Here is an 18,038-nt window from a genome sequence, read left to right on the forward strand (position 1 = left end):
GGAAGGGGGAGGAGTCCGGTGACGATGTCCATGACGTCACCGGACTCCTCCCCCCTTCGTTAGCCGACGGAGCCACTTGGGCCGGTGAGTTTGCCCAAGAAACTTTCTGCACGAGCGCCAGCCGCGGCATTGGCCTATACACATACAGCACAGCAATTAACTATACACATACAGCACAGCGATGAACTATACACATACAGCACAGCGATGACCTATACACATACAGCACAGCGATGAACTATACACACACAGCACAGCAATGAAGTCATACAATGAACTCGGATCACACTCATCCAGCACCTTATTATTCTGAGTTGCCGCACTCAAGCGGCGGCCATATTGAGTGGGGCACCTGAGATAAATAATGTGCTGGATTAGTGTGATCCTAGTTCATTGTATGACTTCATTGCTGTGCTGTATGTGTATAGGTCATTGCTGTGCTGTATGTGTGTAGGCCAATGTAGTTGGATCTGTATGTGCGTTATAATTACTCGATTAAAAAAAAATTTGATTAATCGAACACGAAAATTTGAATCAGTAACAGCCCTAATAAAACAATGAACTAGTGTGTGCGATGTCGCCCTTGTGGTGTGGTGCGATGTGGTGCCCGGAAGAATGTGCTATGAATGTATTGTGTTCAGTATAGAGCTGTGATAGTATTGAATGGCGGGAGCATTGGTGCACATTGGAAGGGGTGTCAGACATGAGAGCCATGCAGGAGACACCGGGATCTGGCTGGAGAGATAGGGAGTGTGAGGATCTGGCAGTCGATGATAATCCACAGGCGGCGAAGCCTGGAAAGGGGACTGACATGGAAGGTCTGCATGGTGTGACCTTGAGAAGCGGCCTGGGAGGGTGATAATCCGGTACTCCGCATCTCTGCCAAAAGTACCGGGGCAAAGAGTGAGAGCGGGTCTGTACTATCTCACCATCTGCTCAGCCGGCACGCCTCCGCCTATCCATCCATTGCTGCAGCTCATGTGCGCTTAACGCTTTCATCCCCGGAATGCGCCATCTGCTCACTCTATGCGTTTCATGACCCCCTGATACTATGGGAGCCACTGCCCAGTGCTGGTCCATTTACCCCTCGCTGGACCTCCAATACTAAGGAAAGGACAGCCCAGTGCTGGTCCATTTACCCCTCGCTGGACCTCTCTCCAATACTAAGGGAAGGACAGCCCAGTGCTGGTCCATTTACCCCTCGCTGGACCTCCAATACTAATGGAAGGACAGCCCAGTGCTGGTCTATTTACCCCTCGCTGGACCTCCAATACTAAGGGAAGGACAGCCCAGTGCTTGTCCATTTACCCCTTGCTGGACCTCCAATGCTAAGGGAAGGACAGCCCAGTGCTGGTCCATTTACCCCTTGCTGGACCTCCAATGCTAAGGGAAAGGCAGCCCAGTGCTGGTCCATTTACCCCTCGCTGGACCTCAAATACTAATGGAAGGACAGCCCGGTGCTGGTCTATTTACCGCTCACTGGATCTCCAATACTAAGGGAAGGACAGCCCAGTGCTGGTCCATTTACCCCTCGCTGGACCTCCAATACTAATGGAAGGACAGCCCAGTGCTGGTCCATTTACCCCTCGCTGGACCTCCAATACTAAGGGAAGGAGAGCCCAGTGCTGGTCCATTTACCCCTCGCTGGACCTCCAATACTAATGGAAGGACAGCCCAGTGCTGGTCCATTTACCCCTCGCTGGATCTCCAATACTAAGGGAAGGACAGCCCAGTGCTGGTCCATTTACCCCTCGCTGGACCTCCAATACTAATGGAAGGACAGCCCAGTGCTGGTCTATTTACCCCTCGCTGGATCTCCAATACTAATGGAAGGACAGCCCAGTGCTGGTCCATTTACCCCTCGCTGGACCTCCAATACTAAGGGAAGGGCAGCCCAGTGCTGGTCCATTTACCCCTCGTTGCAGGAGATATGACACTTTCAGACTGAAGAGAGTCTGGCTGCATTACGGGAAAGTCTGCGTCCTATCAAATCCGCCGCATTATCCCATCACCCGTCTACAGCTCAACAATTTCCGACAGCGGCGGCAGATTGCGTTTAATAAAGATGTGCGGAAGAAAGACAACTGCTCAGAACTGAAGAAGAAATCATATTGTGAGGCGACTCCTTCCATCTATCACACAGTCCCGTACATTTAAAGAGAACCCGTCACGAGAGAAATACCTGTGCCGCTGATTTCTGACGCCATCTAAATAAAGCCAGCTTCTCTACTTAGTGGCTCACAGACGGTCAGACGCCTGAGACATGGTTTAAGCTTGTGGGACCAAAAGGCCTGACTTATGTGTAATGAGCTCTGAAGCCAGAGGATTGGAATGACAGCCAGGCGACTAGCATTCTAATAAGGAGATTGAAGATCAGATAGTTCTCTCATGGCGGTTCCCCCGTAAGTGTTTGTTTCTTTCTATGGCTTTATTGTGATCTCTGACAGCCCTTCCTGTACATGCTCAACACAAACCAGCAGGAAACCCGCTGGGGCCCTGGAAACTCATGGAAATAGGGGACAGCAAATATTCAGTACATTACTCCCACCTGACAGGATACAGCTCTGCTCTACTGGCCTTGTGGCCCTTCATATATGTCACTGGGGTCAAGCTAAAGACTTCTTCTGACCTGCTGGCCTGGGATTAAATCTGATGGAGCCAATTAGACATGTGCGATTTCGTTTCGTTACGAATCGAAATTCGTACGGATTTCCTAAAATCCGTAAATTCGGAAGCATCCGAAATCCCAATGGCAGTTTCCGAATGTATCCGAAAATTCCGGATTTCGGATCCGAATTTCGTTGAAACGGGAACTAATAATATTACCCCTGTGACTGAGGTTGAACAACATGACAAGATTTTTTTTTTAATCCAAAATACGAAATTCGGATCCGAAATCCGGAATACAGCCCAGTGCTGGTCCATTTACCCCTCGCTGGATCTCCAATACTAAGGGAAGGACAGCCCAGTGCTGGTCCATTTACCCCTCGCTGGACCTCCAATACTAATGGAAGGACAGCCCAGTGCTGGTCTATTTACCCCTCGCTGGATCTCCAATACTAATGGAAGGACAGCCCAGTGCTGGTCCATTTACCCCTCGCTGGACCTCCAATACTAAGGGAAGGGCAGCCCAGTGCTGGTCCATTTACCCCTCGTTGCAGGAGATATGACACTTTCAGACTGAAGAGAGTCTGGCTGCATTACGGGAAAGTCTGCGTCCTATCAAATCCGCCGCATTATCCCATCACCCGTCTACAGCTCAACAATTTCCGACAGCGGCGGCAGATTGCGTTTAATAAAGATGTGCGGAAGAAAGACAACTGCTCAGAACTGAAGAAGAAATCATATTGTGAGGCGACTCCTTCCATCTATCACACAGTCCCGTACATTTAAAGAGAACCCGTCACGAGAGAAATACCTGTGCCGCTGATTTCTGACGCCATCTAAATAAAGCCAGCTTCTCTACTTAGTGGCTCACAGACGGTCAGACGCCTGAGACATGGTTTAAGCTTGTGGGACCAAAAGGCCTGACTTATGTGTAATGAGCTCTGAAGCCAGAGGATTGGAATGACAGCCAGGCGACTAGCATTCTAATAAGGAGATTGAAGATCAGATAGTTCTCTCATGGCGGTTCCCCCGTAAGTGTTTGTTTCTTTCTATGGCTTTATTGTGATCTCTGACAGCCCTTCCTGTACATGCTCAACACAAACCAGCAGGAAACCCGCTGGGGCCCTGGAAACTCATGGAAATAGGGGACAGCAAATATTCAGTACATTACTCCCACCTGACAGGATACAGCTCTGCTCTACTGGCCTTGTGGCCCTTCATATATGTCACTGGGGTCAAGCTAAAGACTTCTTCTGACCTGCTGGCCTGGGATTAAATCTGATGGAGCCAATTAGACATGTGCGATTTCGTTTCGTTACGAATCGAAATTCGTACGGATTTCCTAAAATCCGTAAATTCGGAAGCATCCGAAATCCCAATGGCAGTTCCCGAATGTATCCGAAAATTCCGGATTTCGGATCCGAATTTCGTTGAAACGGGAACTAATAATATTACCCCTGTGACTGAGGTTGAACAACATGACAAGATTTTTTTTTTAATCCAAAATACGAAATTCGGATCCGAAATCCGGAATTTCGTATTAAAAAAAAAAATGACTGTTTGGTTGACCAATCAGAGGATTTCTCTTCTGCTGCTGAGGGTTGCATTACAATACAGGCAGGAAATACGAAATTCCGTCAACGGATTTTCGTGCCGTTACGCACATTCGTTATGATGAAGTTAAAAAGCAAAAATACCTTTCTTAATATATTGGAGTTGACGGTAGTTTTTTTTTCTTATCCGAAATACAAAATTCCGGATCCGAATTTCGTATTGCGGATAACAAAAAAAAACTACCGTCAACTCCAATATATTAAAGGAGAACTATGGGGTCAGTGTTTCCCCCATAGTTCTCCTTAGGGTAACGGGAGGACACAAACTAGGGTCCTCCCGTCACCCAAGGCTCAGTATATAGGGAGCTACAGCTCGCGGGATACTGAGACACCGCAGCCGGAGCGGATCCCGACCTGGACGTCGGGATCCTCCCAGCTGCGTGAGTGACAGCCGGCTCTGCCTATCTAGAGGCAGAGCCAGCTGTACCCGCCCCCTCCCAGTCAGCGCTGGCAGATCGGAGCGGGGAGGGGGGGAATCCAGCCCCTCCCCTGTCACGGCAGAGAGCCGTGACAGGATCGAGAAGTGAGCGAGCGACGCTATGTGTTCCCTCACCTCCCGATCTACTGAGCCGACCTGTGACAGTCTCATTGTCACAGGTCGGCTAGAACTATGAGGTGAGTGAAAAGCCCCTCCCCCCCTCCCTCATAGTTCTCCTTTAACAAAGGTATTTTTGCTTTTTAACTTCATCCTAACGAATGTTTGTAAAGTTACGAAAATGTGACGAAAATTCGTATTTCGTACGAATCCGGATTGAGTTTCGAGATGACGGATATTCCGAAACGAAACGATTTTTTTGACGGCGCACAAGTCTAGAGCCAATCTCTTTATGAGGCCAGACCACGGCAGAGGATAAGGGGTCACATGGTCTCTGCATGTTGCGGCAATGCACAAGGAAAGAACCCACCATTGGGTAGGGCGTAGAGCAGGGGTCTCAAACCTCCAGCCCTCCAGCTGTGGGTGAAACTACAAATCCCATGATGCATCTCTCTTCTGGAGTCACGTCTGTGGCTGTGAGAATCTTGCAATGCCTCATGGGATTTGTAGTTCCACCCACAGCTGGAGGGCCGGAGGTTTGAGACCCCTGGCGTAGAGTATGAAAGAGCCAGGACTGAGGGCAGTACACGTTCACAAAAGACGGGGCTGCTGCTCCTGTCATGTGATCACATGACCTGTTAGAAGTGACACGCTAATAGCACGTATGAAAGATTTATTACTGTACGATGAGGTGGATGGAGGAAAATTGTCAAGCAAAGCCGCTGAAGGATCAATCTGTCACACGCGATAAAAGCCGGGAATGATATCTGTCATCTGCAGCATTATGGCGTCACGTTGGGTCCTGACAACTGAGTGACAGATTTATGACGCGCGACCGCCACATGAGACAAATGTTGTCATACATGAAGGAAAGGACGCGGAATGGAGTGATGTGTCCCTTGTAGGGAATAAGTCACGCTTTAATGGAGTCATTAATTACAAGTAATTTGCACATGACTGACGACGTTGGATCTGGAAGTCATTAATTTCCTGTCTGTGCTCATCTCGTCCACTACATACACCGGAGATGAGGAATTCACAGACGTCCAATCGTGATATACAAATAGCAGGTTTCTCCCGTGTAGAAGATCGACATTCAGAACCACAGCAAAGGGTCAGAGAAATACTCCTAATGCATCGCCACCAACTTCCTGAGATAATCAGAACCACCAATCACATGCGTCGTTCTCCCAGTACAGGGCCGAGTGTTAATGTCAAAGGTCTGGCAATGAGGAGCACAGACAGGTTCTCTTTTAGGCACTTTATATTCCCCTAGGACAGTATGTAGGCTTCAGTTTGGGCTGCACCCTCTGACCCATCCAGATATATTATAATGTATATATCATCATATTGCAGCACCACCCCTAGCAAGAACTCTGCCTGAACTCTCCCGCACTCTTGTGATCGGAATTTTCTTCTGACAATAATGAGTGGAAAACATAATGTAGAGCTGAGTGGTGACAACTGTCTTCTTCTATTGGCTGGAGCACAAATGTGGGAATCCCCATAAAATGTTGCTGTGTCCACAGGCCCGGATTCCCCACAAGCCCACCGAGGCCCGGCCTCGGGGCGGCAGGGCGCAGAGGGGCGGCAGCGTCTGTGGAATCCCCGACGACCGGAACATGTAGTTCCAGGCGCCGGGCGGTAAGTTGCTTTCTACATTTAGCCGGGCTTTGGGAAAGCAGGACTAAATGCAGTGAAAGGAAGCCGGCGCTTCCCCCCCCCTGCACTTGCCTCTCTCCTCGCTGGCTCCGTCTTCCGGGCTCCGCCGCCGAGTCTCTCCTCACTGACCGCCGATGCGGTGAGCAGAGCGGCAGCGTTAAAACTAACCCCGGCCGCTCCGTGTACACAGTGAGAGGGGAGAGCTGTGCTGCGCCGTGCCGTGCTGCGCTCTTCCTCTAACACCTGTCACAGGAGTTCCAGCACAGCGCTGCGCTAGAACTCCTGTATTGGAGGTGACAGGGTCAATAAAGAGAACCTGTCACCTCCAAATGCTGTCACACAAGTGTTTGTTAGCTTCTGTGTGATAGCAATAAAGTTAAGTGGCAAAAAAAATTGATTAAAAAAATAATTAAATAGAAAAAAAAATAAGTAGAAACTAATAAGTAATAATAAAATAAAAAAATAAAAAGGTGATAAAAAGTATAACATAATAAGAATATTTAAAAATAAAGATGCCATATGTGAATTTTTGCACACTTACCCACTAGTTCCTTCGGTGGTCGTCTCAAGACTGTCAGCTCAGTTGTATGCAACAAATTCACTGTTTACGCATAAGTTATTAATGTATGTATGTTTGATGTTACGTTCCTTTTGGAAAATTGTTAAAAACCAATAAAATACTTTGAAAAGTAAAAAAAAAAGAATATTTTAAAAAAAAAATGAAAATAATAATAAAAAACAATAATAACACATTCTAAAAAATAAAAATGCAAACCATAAGATAAATAACAATATAAAAAAGTGATAATAAATATTAAAAAAAATAAAGAAACAATAAAAAAAATTAAAACTAACCCTGCCGCCCCTGCCATCCGGTTGCCATTCTCCATTGATGTGTGTGTGGGGGGGGAGGTTGCGGGGAGGGGGGCGCATTGCAGAACCTGACCTTGGGGCACCCGGCAGAGTAAATCGGGCCCTGTGTGTCCATGTTACATACAGAATGATCTCATGAGGCACAATACCAAATCCTTAATCCGATCACAGGAAAAGGTGTGGAAATCATGGGGCCCTGCCATGCCCAGGCTCGGAAATCACCCTGCCAACTGTCTATTCATTCCATCCTGGCTCCCCAGAACTTGCTGGAGAGAAGCAGGCAGCCCCTGCTCCATACTGAATATATCAGACCTGAAAGAGGCCTGCAATTGAAATTCTGACAAAGAGCGAACGCTCCTCTCACCCGCGTAGGCGCCGGCAGTAAGGCACAGAACATTCCGTGTTGGCACCAGATAATTACTGGTATTTGGAGCTAATCAGTTCGAATATCCAAAAGGCCAATTCATCCGCAATGAAAAAAAAAAATGCAGATTTGTATTATGCGGAAAAAGAAAAGATTATAAATAACAAAGAGACGGGGATTGTGATATTCTTGGAAGACACGGAGCACGCTGACCCGCAATCTGCTCAGTTTATGTGACAGATGCCAGTTAGAAGGAATTTAACGAAAAAAACGGAAACATTTCAGAAGGATCAAAAAATAAGCCAATTTAAGGAACAGATACTGAAAGGGTCGTTTCCTAATTTACTGGGAGCTGCAACTATCCCGGCCACACAACGGATGTCCAATGTGATCGCAGCATCATTGCCTGTTGCCGACCACTACGCGCTGCATTTCTGACCTCCAGCTAATGGATCCTGGTTCAGCCAACATTGTATAAGGAGGCCAGGAGATCCCTCCCTTCATCTACTACCAATACGATGGATTACACCAACACCGAGTCTCATTGTGTGAGGTCCTATCAGGAGGCCAGGAGATCCCTCCCTTCATCTACTACCAATACGATGGATTACACCAACACCGAGTCTCATTGTGTGAGGTCCTATCAGGAGGATGAGCAAGGAGAGACAGCCAGGAGAGAGAGCGTGGAGAGACAGCCAGGAGGATGAGCAAGGAGAGACAGCCAGGAGGATGAGCAAGGAGAGACAGCCAGGAAGATGAGCAAGGAGAGACAGCCAGGAGGATGAGCAAGGAGAGACAGCCAGGGGAGAGAGCGAGTTTTTTTTTTCCTTGCTAGATCTCAGGTAGCTCCTCATTTGAAAAGTAGATCTTAACACAAAAATTGTGGGCACCCCTGGTTTACACCAACACCGAATCTCATTGTGTGAGGTCCTACCAGGAGGCGTTTACAATTCAATGTCACAAACTAGGCCAGACATGGGAATAGAGTTAGAATGCACAGAGATGATAAACCAGAGAAACCACCTTGTCTCAGTCCTGTGTCCTGATGAATGGAAGCCATTTCCTGTCTACATACACAAGGAGCCACAAAAGAGGGGGCCCTGTCTGCACTACACACCCCAAGGGCCACAGAAGAGGGAGCCCTGTCTGCACCTCTGGGTACGCTGACCTGACTGCACATTATACCTTTCATGGTACAGGTGGAGAACCAATCAGATTCAGACATGGGTTGCCCGGCATTCTGCTGCCTCTCCGTCCTGCCGCGCAGCAGTTTACAGCATCACGCAGTCAGTAGTTTAATAAATACCGTCCAGCGGAGCCCCCGGGGGAAATGAATGTACATTTATTAGACGGTGATAAAGGAGATCGTAGAAAGACAATCCGTCATATCCTGGCGGGAGATCGCAAATACGATGATAGGATCATGTGACACCTTTACATATGTGACATTGTACACATCTCTCATTACATGAATGTAAGATACAGTACGAGGCCCCATGGAGAAGGGACAATGGGAGCAGGGAAGGGAATATGAGAGTAGGAAAAGACTGGGGGAGCTGGGGAAGGGACTGTGGGAGTGGGGGAAGGGACTGTGGGAGTGGGGGAAGGGACTGTGGGAGTGGGGAAAAGATTGTGGACACAGGGTAAGGGACTGTGGAAAGGGACTGTTGAAGCAGGGAATGGACTATGGCAATGAGTAAGGGACTGTGGGAAGGGGGAAAAGACTGTGGATGCAGAAACAGGAGTGCCGGCGCAGAAATGGGACTGCGGGGACTGGAAAGGGACTGCGGCCACAGGAAAGGGACTGCGGGCACAGGAAAGCGACTGCGGGCACAGGAAAGGGACTGTGGGAGGGGAAAAGGGACTCTGGGTGCAGAAACAGGAGTGCCGGCGCAGAAACAGGACTGCGGGCATCGGAAAGGGACTGTGGGCCCAGGAAAGCGACTGCGGGCACAGGAAAGGGACTGCGGGCACAGGAAAGGGACTGCGGGCAAGGGAAACGGACTGCAGGCACAGGAAAGGGACTGATGCATGGACTAAACTGTTTGAGCAGGGAAAGGAATGTGGGTGCTAGGAAAGGGTTGCTGATGTAGGGGGAAAGGAATCAGGCTGTGGATGTGGGGAAAGGACTGTAGCATTGGGGAAGGGACTGTAGATATAGAGAAGGGTCTGTGGATGCGGGGAAGAGAATGCGCTCACACATCTGCACCCAAATAAGAATCCGCCACATTTCCTTCAGTAGGCGGCAGTCTCGCTGAGTGTCTCACTGATAGTTGATTCTTGTATTATATTCTATAGACCAGTTATTATACTATGTAACAAACTATTATATTATGTAGCTGCAGTTTTAGATTCTGTATTCCAGTCAAGTTGATACCTTGTATCTTATAGATGATATACGACAGTCTGGTGGTATTATCTGATGTTTTGCATTTGGAGTTGTACCGCGTTTCCCCGAAAATAAAACACTGTCTTATATTTTATTTGGCTCAAAAAAACATACTAGGTCTTATTTTCGGGTTAGGGGGGTAGGTCTTATTTTCGGGTTAGAGGGGTAGATCTTATTTTCGGGTTAGAGGGGTAGATCTTATTTTCGGGTTAGGGGGGGTAGGTCTTATTTTCGGGTTAGAGGGGTAGATCTTATTTTCGGGTTAGGGGGGTAGGTAGGAAAGGGACTGCGGGCACAGGAAAGGGACTGCGGGCAAGGGAAACGGACTGCAGGCACAGGAAAGGGACTGATGCATGGACTAAACTGTTTGAGCAGGGAAAGGAATGTGGGTGCTAGGAAAGGGTTGCTGATGTAGGGGGAAAGGAATCAGGCTGTGGATGTGGGGAAAGGACTGTAGCATTGGGGAAGGGACTGTAGATATAGAGAAGGGTCTGTGGATGCGGGGAAGAGAATGCGCTCACACATCTGCACCCAAATAAGAATCCGCCACATTTCCTTCAGTAGGCGGCAGTCTCGCTGAGTGTCTCACTGATAGTTGATTCTTGTATTATATTCTATAGACCAGTTATTATACTATGTAACAAACTATTATATTATGTAGCTGCAGTTTTAGATTCTGTATTCCAGTCAAGTTGATACCTTGTATCTTATAGATGATATACGACAGTCTGGTGGTATTATCTGATGTTTTGCATTTGGAGTTGTACCGCGTTTCCCCGAAAATAAAACACTGTCTTATATTTTATTTGGCTCAAAAAAACATACTAGGTCTTATTTTCGGGTTAGGGGGGTAGGTCTTATTTTCGGGTTAGGGGGGTAGATCTTATTTTCGGGTTAGAGGGGTAGATCTTATTTTCGGGTTAGGGGGGTAGGTCTTATTTTCGGGTTAGGGGGGTAGGTCTTATTTTCGGTTTTTTTTAATGTACAACAGTCTACATGTATCCATGTACAAAAATATGGTGATCAGGGGGCCGTACCTTTCCAAGAGCAATTTGATAACCAATCGCTGGCCAGAATGAGTGAAGCTTTCACTATGGATTCCTCACAGGCGGAGCGCATTTGGTATGACTCCGCCTGTGACAGGAGGCGGGGCTATGGAGGAAGCATTGGCTTATGCGGCTTATGCCGCCTCGCTTCCTCTAGCGCCGGCTTCGTTGGCAAATGTTGTGTAGATTAGATGAGGACACATTGCCGGGATCTGATCATGAAGCCACAATACGAGTTTTTATTCCGATCGTTGATTTGGACAGACCGTGGAGGTTGGGGGTCCTGGGACACGAGGAGGGGGTGCTCATTAGGTGTACGATTCTTCTTGGGTTCGGCGGAGCCCCGTCGCTATGATAGATTTCTTTTTTTCCTCTCTGGAGTTTTATTTTTCCTTTTAATTTTCTTGGATGGAAGTAAAATCTGAAGTGTGAAAATATAATTAATAGACAAACTTGAGAGCGAGGACATTTGTGAGCAGATAAATTGGGATCTTTTTTTTTTATTATCTCCATCCCTGCCGGTGAGCCGAGGCGCCGCGCAGTCACAGACGAGGACATCTCTGGAAATGGCTCATTAATTATAATTAGGGTAGAAATTTTGGTGGCGGGGTCTCTCTTTAACCGTGTTCCTCGTTATACACATCAGAGAACACGCCGGGATTCTATGTAAGCGATGACCCCACTCCGCCCGTATATGCTGCATATTACCCCGGCCCTCTCCAGCCTGGAGTACATCACTAATCACATGCAGTGTTCTAGGCAGGGCCGCATTTCCCACAAGGCCAACCAAGGCCTGGGCCTTGGGGCAGCAGGGAGTAGAGGGGCAGCAGGGAGTAGAGTGGCAGGGAGTAGAGGGGCAGGGAGTAGAGGGGCAGCAGGGAGTAGAGGGGCAGGGAGTAGAGGGGCAGCAGGGAGTAGAGGGGCAGCAGGGAGTAGAGTGGCAGGGAGTAGAGGGGCAGGGAGTAGAGGGGCAGCAGGGAGTAGAGGGGCAGCAGGGGTGTGGAATTCCTATCTCCCGACGCCCAGGACATGCGGTTCTGGGCTCCGGGCGGGTAGTTATTTTCTACATTTAGCCCGGCTTTGGGCAAACAAAAAGCTACATGTACTTTGTTTTGTACAAGTGATCTTGGTGAGATCACTTGTATGCAGCCTGCAGGTCTGCCATTCTCCATTGGGGAGGGGGGGTTTGGTGGGTAGGGGGATGGGCGCATTGAGGAACTTGGCCTTGGGGCAGTACAGAGAGTAAATCCGGCCCTGGTTCTAGGACTGAACTACAGAGCTGACAACCAAAACATCCCACCACAGGAAGGGGCAAGCGGAATGCTTCACGGCTGATAACTGGGAAGAGCGGGAAATGGACGGGATGCCAATCAAAGCTTGGCTGGGACGGAGTTCATCTGCCTTGAATTTTTTTTTTTTTAAATTCGTTTATTAACTGACATGTCATCAAAACAAGGTTACAGCCATGGGTGTTCGAGCAAAAGTTACAGATGCAACTACCAAAAAACATGTGATTTCTGTTGTTTACATACATTTCCAGTAGAAGCACAACGGGTACATAAAACTTTTCGGTTATCATCAAACATAACATTTTACGTAAAGTTAGTACGAGCATCTGACGCGCTTTCATTGGACAGAGATTCTGCTGCCGGAACAAGTTCGCGTTGTGATAATCGTAGCTGTTGGAGGAGCCTGGGGGAGGAGCCTCCTTCCTACTGACTATGGACCCAAAACTATGGAGACCCCCCCTCGGACCTCTTGGGCTTACAATGAACAATTCTACCAGGTTTATGTGGGGGGGGATGTACTGTACATGTTCCCTGGCATTACATTTGGATGGCCCTGTGTGTATTATAGGTACAGGCTGTGACTCCAGGAGCACTGAAGGGGGATCATTCTGGACATTGAACTGTTACAGTTTATTGGTCCTTTTGTTGTATTGTGTTGATGATGGGATTAGGATAGCTGACTCCGGGTGTAGCTGACTCCGGGTGCAGCTGACTCCGGGTGTAGCTGAATCCGGGTGCAGCTGACTCCGGGTGTAGATGACTCCGGGTGCAGCTGGCTCCGGGTGCAGCTGACTCCGGGTGTAGATGACTCTGGGTGTAGCTGACTCCGGGTGCAGCTGACTCCGGGTGTAGCTGACTCCGGGTGTAGCTGACTCCGAGTGCAGCTGACTCTGGGTGTAGCTGAATCCGAGTGCAGCTGACTCCGGGTGTAGATGACTCCTGGTGTAGCTGACTCCGTAGTGTAGATGACTCCGGGTGCAGCTGACTCCGGGTGTAGATGACTCCGGGTGTAGCTGACTCCGGGTGTAGATGAGTAGATCACCCTATGATACACTCAGCAGATAATCCCATCACATGTGTCTCCTCCCTCCCTATTCATTCATTAAGGCATCGGGGAGGGGGAGGGGGTGTCTGTTTGCATGCTGTTCATGTTTGATTGCGTTATGTTTTTAGACTTCTTGAACTATATACTGAGCTGGTCTTCAATAAAGCAGATCCCTGTTGAAACTTACATGCAGCCTGCCTGGTGTTTGTTCTGATCACAACTGGATTGGAACGGCACAGAGCTGTATATATACTGAGACCCCCAGAGCTGTAGTACGAATCCCGGATTATCGGACGATCGAAGAATCAGACGCTGCGGTCTGACATCTGATCCAATAGCAGCAGAGGAGTGCCGGGAGAGTGGAACCGAGCGAGCAGGGGCTCGTTACAGTGTGGAAGTCATCCTATGGGAAGCAGTAACTCATCCAAGGCGAGAGTGCCGGGATTCAAGGTGGATAAGAGCAAAGAAAGAGCAGAGTAAGCCGAAGGGAGTAATAGACACAAGGTGAGGGGAAGGTTTAAAGAGAGGGTAAGGTCCTGAATCGCTGCCCGCGTCCCCACCTAAGGCCCCGTTCACATTGAGCGATTTATCGCGCGGTAATTCCCGCGATATCGCGGCAATTTACCGCGCGATATCGCTCTCCAATGCAAAGCAATGGGGCAAAGGGTCCTTCTGTCGCGGGTCGTGCGTCGCTACAGCAGGACCCTTTTTGGAGCGGATTTTGCCGCGATTCCATTCTTTGCAATGCAAGCATTTGCACGATATCGCGCGACAAATCGCGCAAAATGCAAATCGCGCAGTGTGAAGGGGGCCTATGGCCCCCTTCACACTGCGCGATTTATCCCGCGATTTGTGCAGCGATATCGCTCATATTTCCACGCGATATCGCTCTATGTAGCTTCTCCAAGTTATTTCAATGGAACTGTTCACATCTCGTCGCTCAATATCGCTTGTAGCTCGTCGCTGGTAGCTTGTCGCTCCTACATGACCCTTTTTTCGAGCGATTTCGAGCGATATTGCTCCCGATTGCATACAGCCCAATAGGAAAAAGTTGCGCAATATTGCTCAAAATCGCACAATTTTCATGTCGCTCAGTGTGAATGGGGCCTAAGGAGGGTCTCATCACCTCCGACAGCTGAGGAACTAGAGTCCTGTCAGGGGAGGTCCCCTCAGTTAGTGTGAATCAGGAAGGCTAACATGCGTCCCAAGAGTGCGGCCTCAGCGTCGGTCTGATATAAGGCCTGTATATTTGGCGGAATGTTTGGAAGTAGATCCAAGATCCCCTGCTTTGATTTTTTTTCACCCGATTCGGGCAGATTAGAGGAACAGGTTAAAGATTCCTCTTGTACATTTCACATTTGTAGACCACGTGGGTATGTTATATAACAGGTCTACAATTAAATTGGTGTCCTATAATAATCTGACACAGACTATTAATGAACATTTTTCAATCACACAGACCATCAGTGCGCCTCTGCCGCGACCGGGACCTGCAAGTCTCTGGCTAATAAGTCAGGAAAAGCTTTCTGATTTCATTGAAGACCTCGCACACACACACGCACACACACACACAGCATACACGCACACACACAGCATACACGCGCACACACGCACGCACGCACACACACAGCATACACGCACACGCACACACACACACACGCAGCATACACGCACACACACACAGCATACACGCACACACACGCACACACACAGTGACGAGCAGCTTCTGGGCCTTGAATTATTAACAGACAACCTCGTCTCCTAAGCGTAGATGTCAATTAGCCCCCAGTCATGTGTGAGCTCTCCCTCCACAATTATGGAACGTATTCACTACTTTGTGCCGCGTGGCGCTGGAAAATGTCACATTAAACCCACTTCATTACCAGGAAAGTCAAGCGGCATTAACAGGATTATATAGAAAACCCTTGTGAGAGATGCAGCATTCTTTTGTCCTCATCAGACTGATGTCAGTATATGCAGAATACAGTACAAAGAGCATTGGGATCAGCAAACAGATTAGGCAGGAGAGGTGTCAGTATATAGGTCCCCGGGTATATAGGACACCAGGATCAGCATATAGAGAGGAGTGCAGTCAGTATATAGGGTCCCCGGGTATATAGGACACCAGGATCAGCATATAGAGAGGAGTGCAGTCACTCAGACTTCTGCACAGGACGTCTCCTATTCCAAGTGCTAATCTCTAGGCCATCACTAATCTCTGTAGTTGCAAAAATTGCGGAGCAATTCATCCTCAAATCCAAAGCAGAAAGCCGAGTTGCTGCTGGAGGGGGTAGGATCTGAGCAGTGAAGTCGCGGGGAAGGAAGGCGAGCTGAACTGCAGAGAGGATGACAGATAAGACCGCGCTGTTCCTGCTGTGACTTTTGAGGATCATTTGATCCGCGTTGTCTGCAGCTACAGAGGTCGGTGAGGGTTTGTTTTATCCTCATTCACTACGCGTTACCACCATGTAAATACCAAAATGTCAACGTGGAGGACTTTAGCATTTATAGAATTAGAATCAAACGAACATTCCCTCCTGTCATAACATTGCAGCCTGTAAACTCGCACTGCGAGCAGCTTCTGCATCGGTTGGAAAACGCAGAGACGCAAGTAATGCTGCATGTCATGCGATCAGTCGTTGCACATAGCAGCTTTGGGCTGTGAGGACTGTGAAGTGATGTAACCCATAGCAACCAATCATGATGTCACCCATAGCAACCAATCATGATGTAACCCATAGCAACCAATCATGATGTAACTCATAGCAACCAATCATGAACAGGGACCAGATGCTATGGGCTGTTGCGCTGCGCATGCCGTGCAGTGTTCTCTGCGCTGCCTTTTTTTGGGCATCCTATGGACCACGGTGCCCAATAGCGTCCATACAGAGGCAGATTCCTCTGCACCGCGTTGCACTCTCTCTCTCTCTCTCTGCAGCCTGCAGCATTTAATGACTTCCATCTCCCCACGTCTGTCAGCGATCGCTATCTCAGGAACGGGAAATGTTAGTGCGACCAAAATAGATGCAGAGACAGCAGGACGGCCTTTATGATGGACGGTTACCAAGGTAGTTGAGCGGCGCAGATTATGGAGTGTGGCTGAGGCTCCGGCTTGATTAAAACAGAGAGGAAAGGTAATTAAACGTAATCCTCTTCTCTCATCCCTCCGCCTGCAATGGGGGTTCTTGTCCTAATCCGCAGAGCCGAGATCAACACGTCACGTCACAACAACTCGGCATGCTTAAAGATCTGCCGTGAAACGGTGACAATATTCAGAATAAATCGTAATGTTCAATTGTTTCATGATCAGCAGGAAAACTTGATCGGGAAAATCACGACCGCTGCACGGCCCGGAGGCCAGAGAAACATCACCTGCGCCTCTTCTGTGGGGGAGACGCTGTATTCAGAAATGGCCAAAATGGCAGACGTGACGATGATGAAATATTGACGCAGACATGGAGCACAGACATGGGGGGGGGACAACCTCGTTCCTTCTATGCAGAGAAAACGTCTTCAATAAAAAAACAATCAAGCGGCCAAATCAAGCCTGACGAAAGTTCCCGGTCTGCAAAATCTCCGCCCCTAGGCGGAGCCTACGCGCTAGGCAGGGGCGTAACTAGAAATCACAGGGCCCCATAGCAAAATCTTGTACCTGGGATGACCCTGCAGAGCCCACCATAGACTCTCTATGGGGGGCTCTGCAGGGTCTCAGGTGGGCGGTCAAGCCCTCTTACCTGTCTGGTCGATCCTCTGACACCAAGGGGTCACCAAGGCATCACACCAAAGGGACACCGAGGTATCGAGTTCAGTGTTGGGTTTACGCTCTGCCAGAGAGGAAATGGCGGCACGGCTGGAGGGAGAGAGAGAGAGAGGGAGGACAAGGTGGCCAGTGATGGCGGCCGATATATTTCTTTCAGGACAGATTCCTCTTAAAACCTGTATTAGAATAATTTATGAAAGCTCAGTAACCCATGGCAACCAGATGGTAACCCACGACAATCAGATGGTAACCCACGGCAACCAGATGGTAACCCACGACAACCAGATGTAACCCATGACAACCAGGTGGTAACCCACGGCAACCAGATGGTAACCCACGGCAACCAGATTTCACCTTGTATGGGTTCAGAGCAGTCAGAATACTGATTGCCTCACTCTTGGCCGTCGGTCTAGGAAGAGGCGATGAAGGATTTACTGCAGATGCCGCAGAGACGGAGACTGCGAGAGATTCAATTAAAGGAGCATCCAGAGAGGAGACGATGTGACAGCTGAGCCCCGGGGCGCGCCGCAGATGTGAGGCTTAGAGGAATTCGGAGGATCTTTACCGTCGTGTCGCCGCGCCGCACAAAGCTCACCTCATTTTATTTCTAACATGTAAACTGACGAGAGAGGAAATGGTACATCCCTCGTACCGACACCTGAGGTCACCTGACCTGCCAAGAAGATTGTGTCACTTCAGACCCGTAATTGTCACCTCTGTCGGCACTTCACACTCCCGATAGATGGGATTTAAAAGCAATTTCTAGGTAACCAGATTCAATCAGCCGCTACATCACCCAGACCGGGAGTGTGTAATGAGGAGGAAATGGCTGAGCGGGGCACAAGAACCATCCCG

At 48.8% G+C, this 18,038-nt stretch overlaps 1 protein-coding gene across 3 annotated transcripts in view; it reads right to left on the reverse strand.

The window, feature by feature from the left end:
- LOC108795811 (opioid-binding protein/cell adhesion molecule homolog) overlaps nucleotides 1–18,038 on the reverse strand; it is a 143,697-nt gene that overhangs the window by 80,114 nt on the left and 45,545 nt on the right. For 2 of the 3 annotated variants that reach the window (XM_018567117.1, XM_018567118.1), the window contains exon 3: nucleotides 13,683–13,690. The exons of the other annotated variant lie outside the window; for it this stretch is intronic. In XM_018567117.1, coding sequence (XP_018422619.1) covers nucleotides 13,683–13,690 — 8 coding nt within the window. The remainder of the gene's footprint in view (nucleotides 1–13,682; nucleotides 13,691–18,038) is intronic. 3 annotated transcript variants of the gene reach the window in all.

This window comes from Nanorana parkeri, unplaced genomic scaffold (genome assembly GCF_000935625.1).
Source record: "Nanorana parkeri isolate BGI_ZX_2015 unplaced genomic scaffold, ASM93562v1 scaffold1009, whole genome shotgun sequence".
Classification (NCBI taxonomy): domain Eukaryota; kingdom Metazoa; phylum Chordata; class Amphibia; order Anura; family Dicroglossidae; genus Nanorana; species Nanorana parkeri.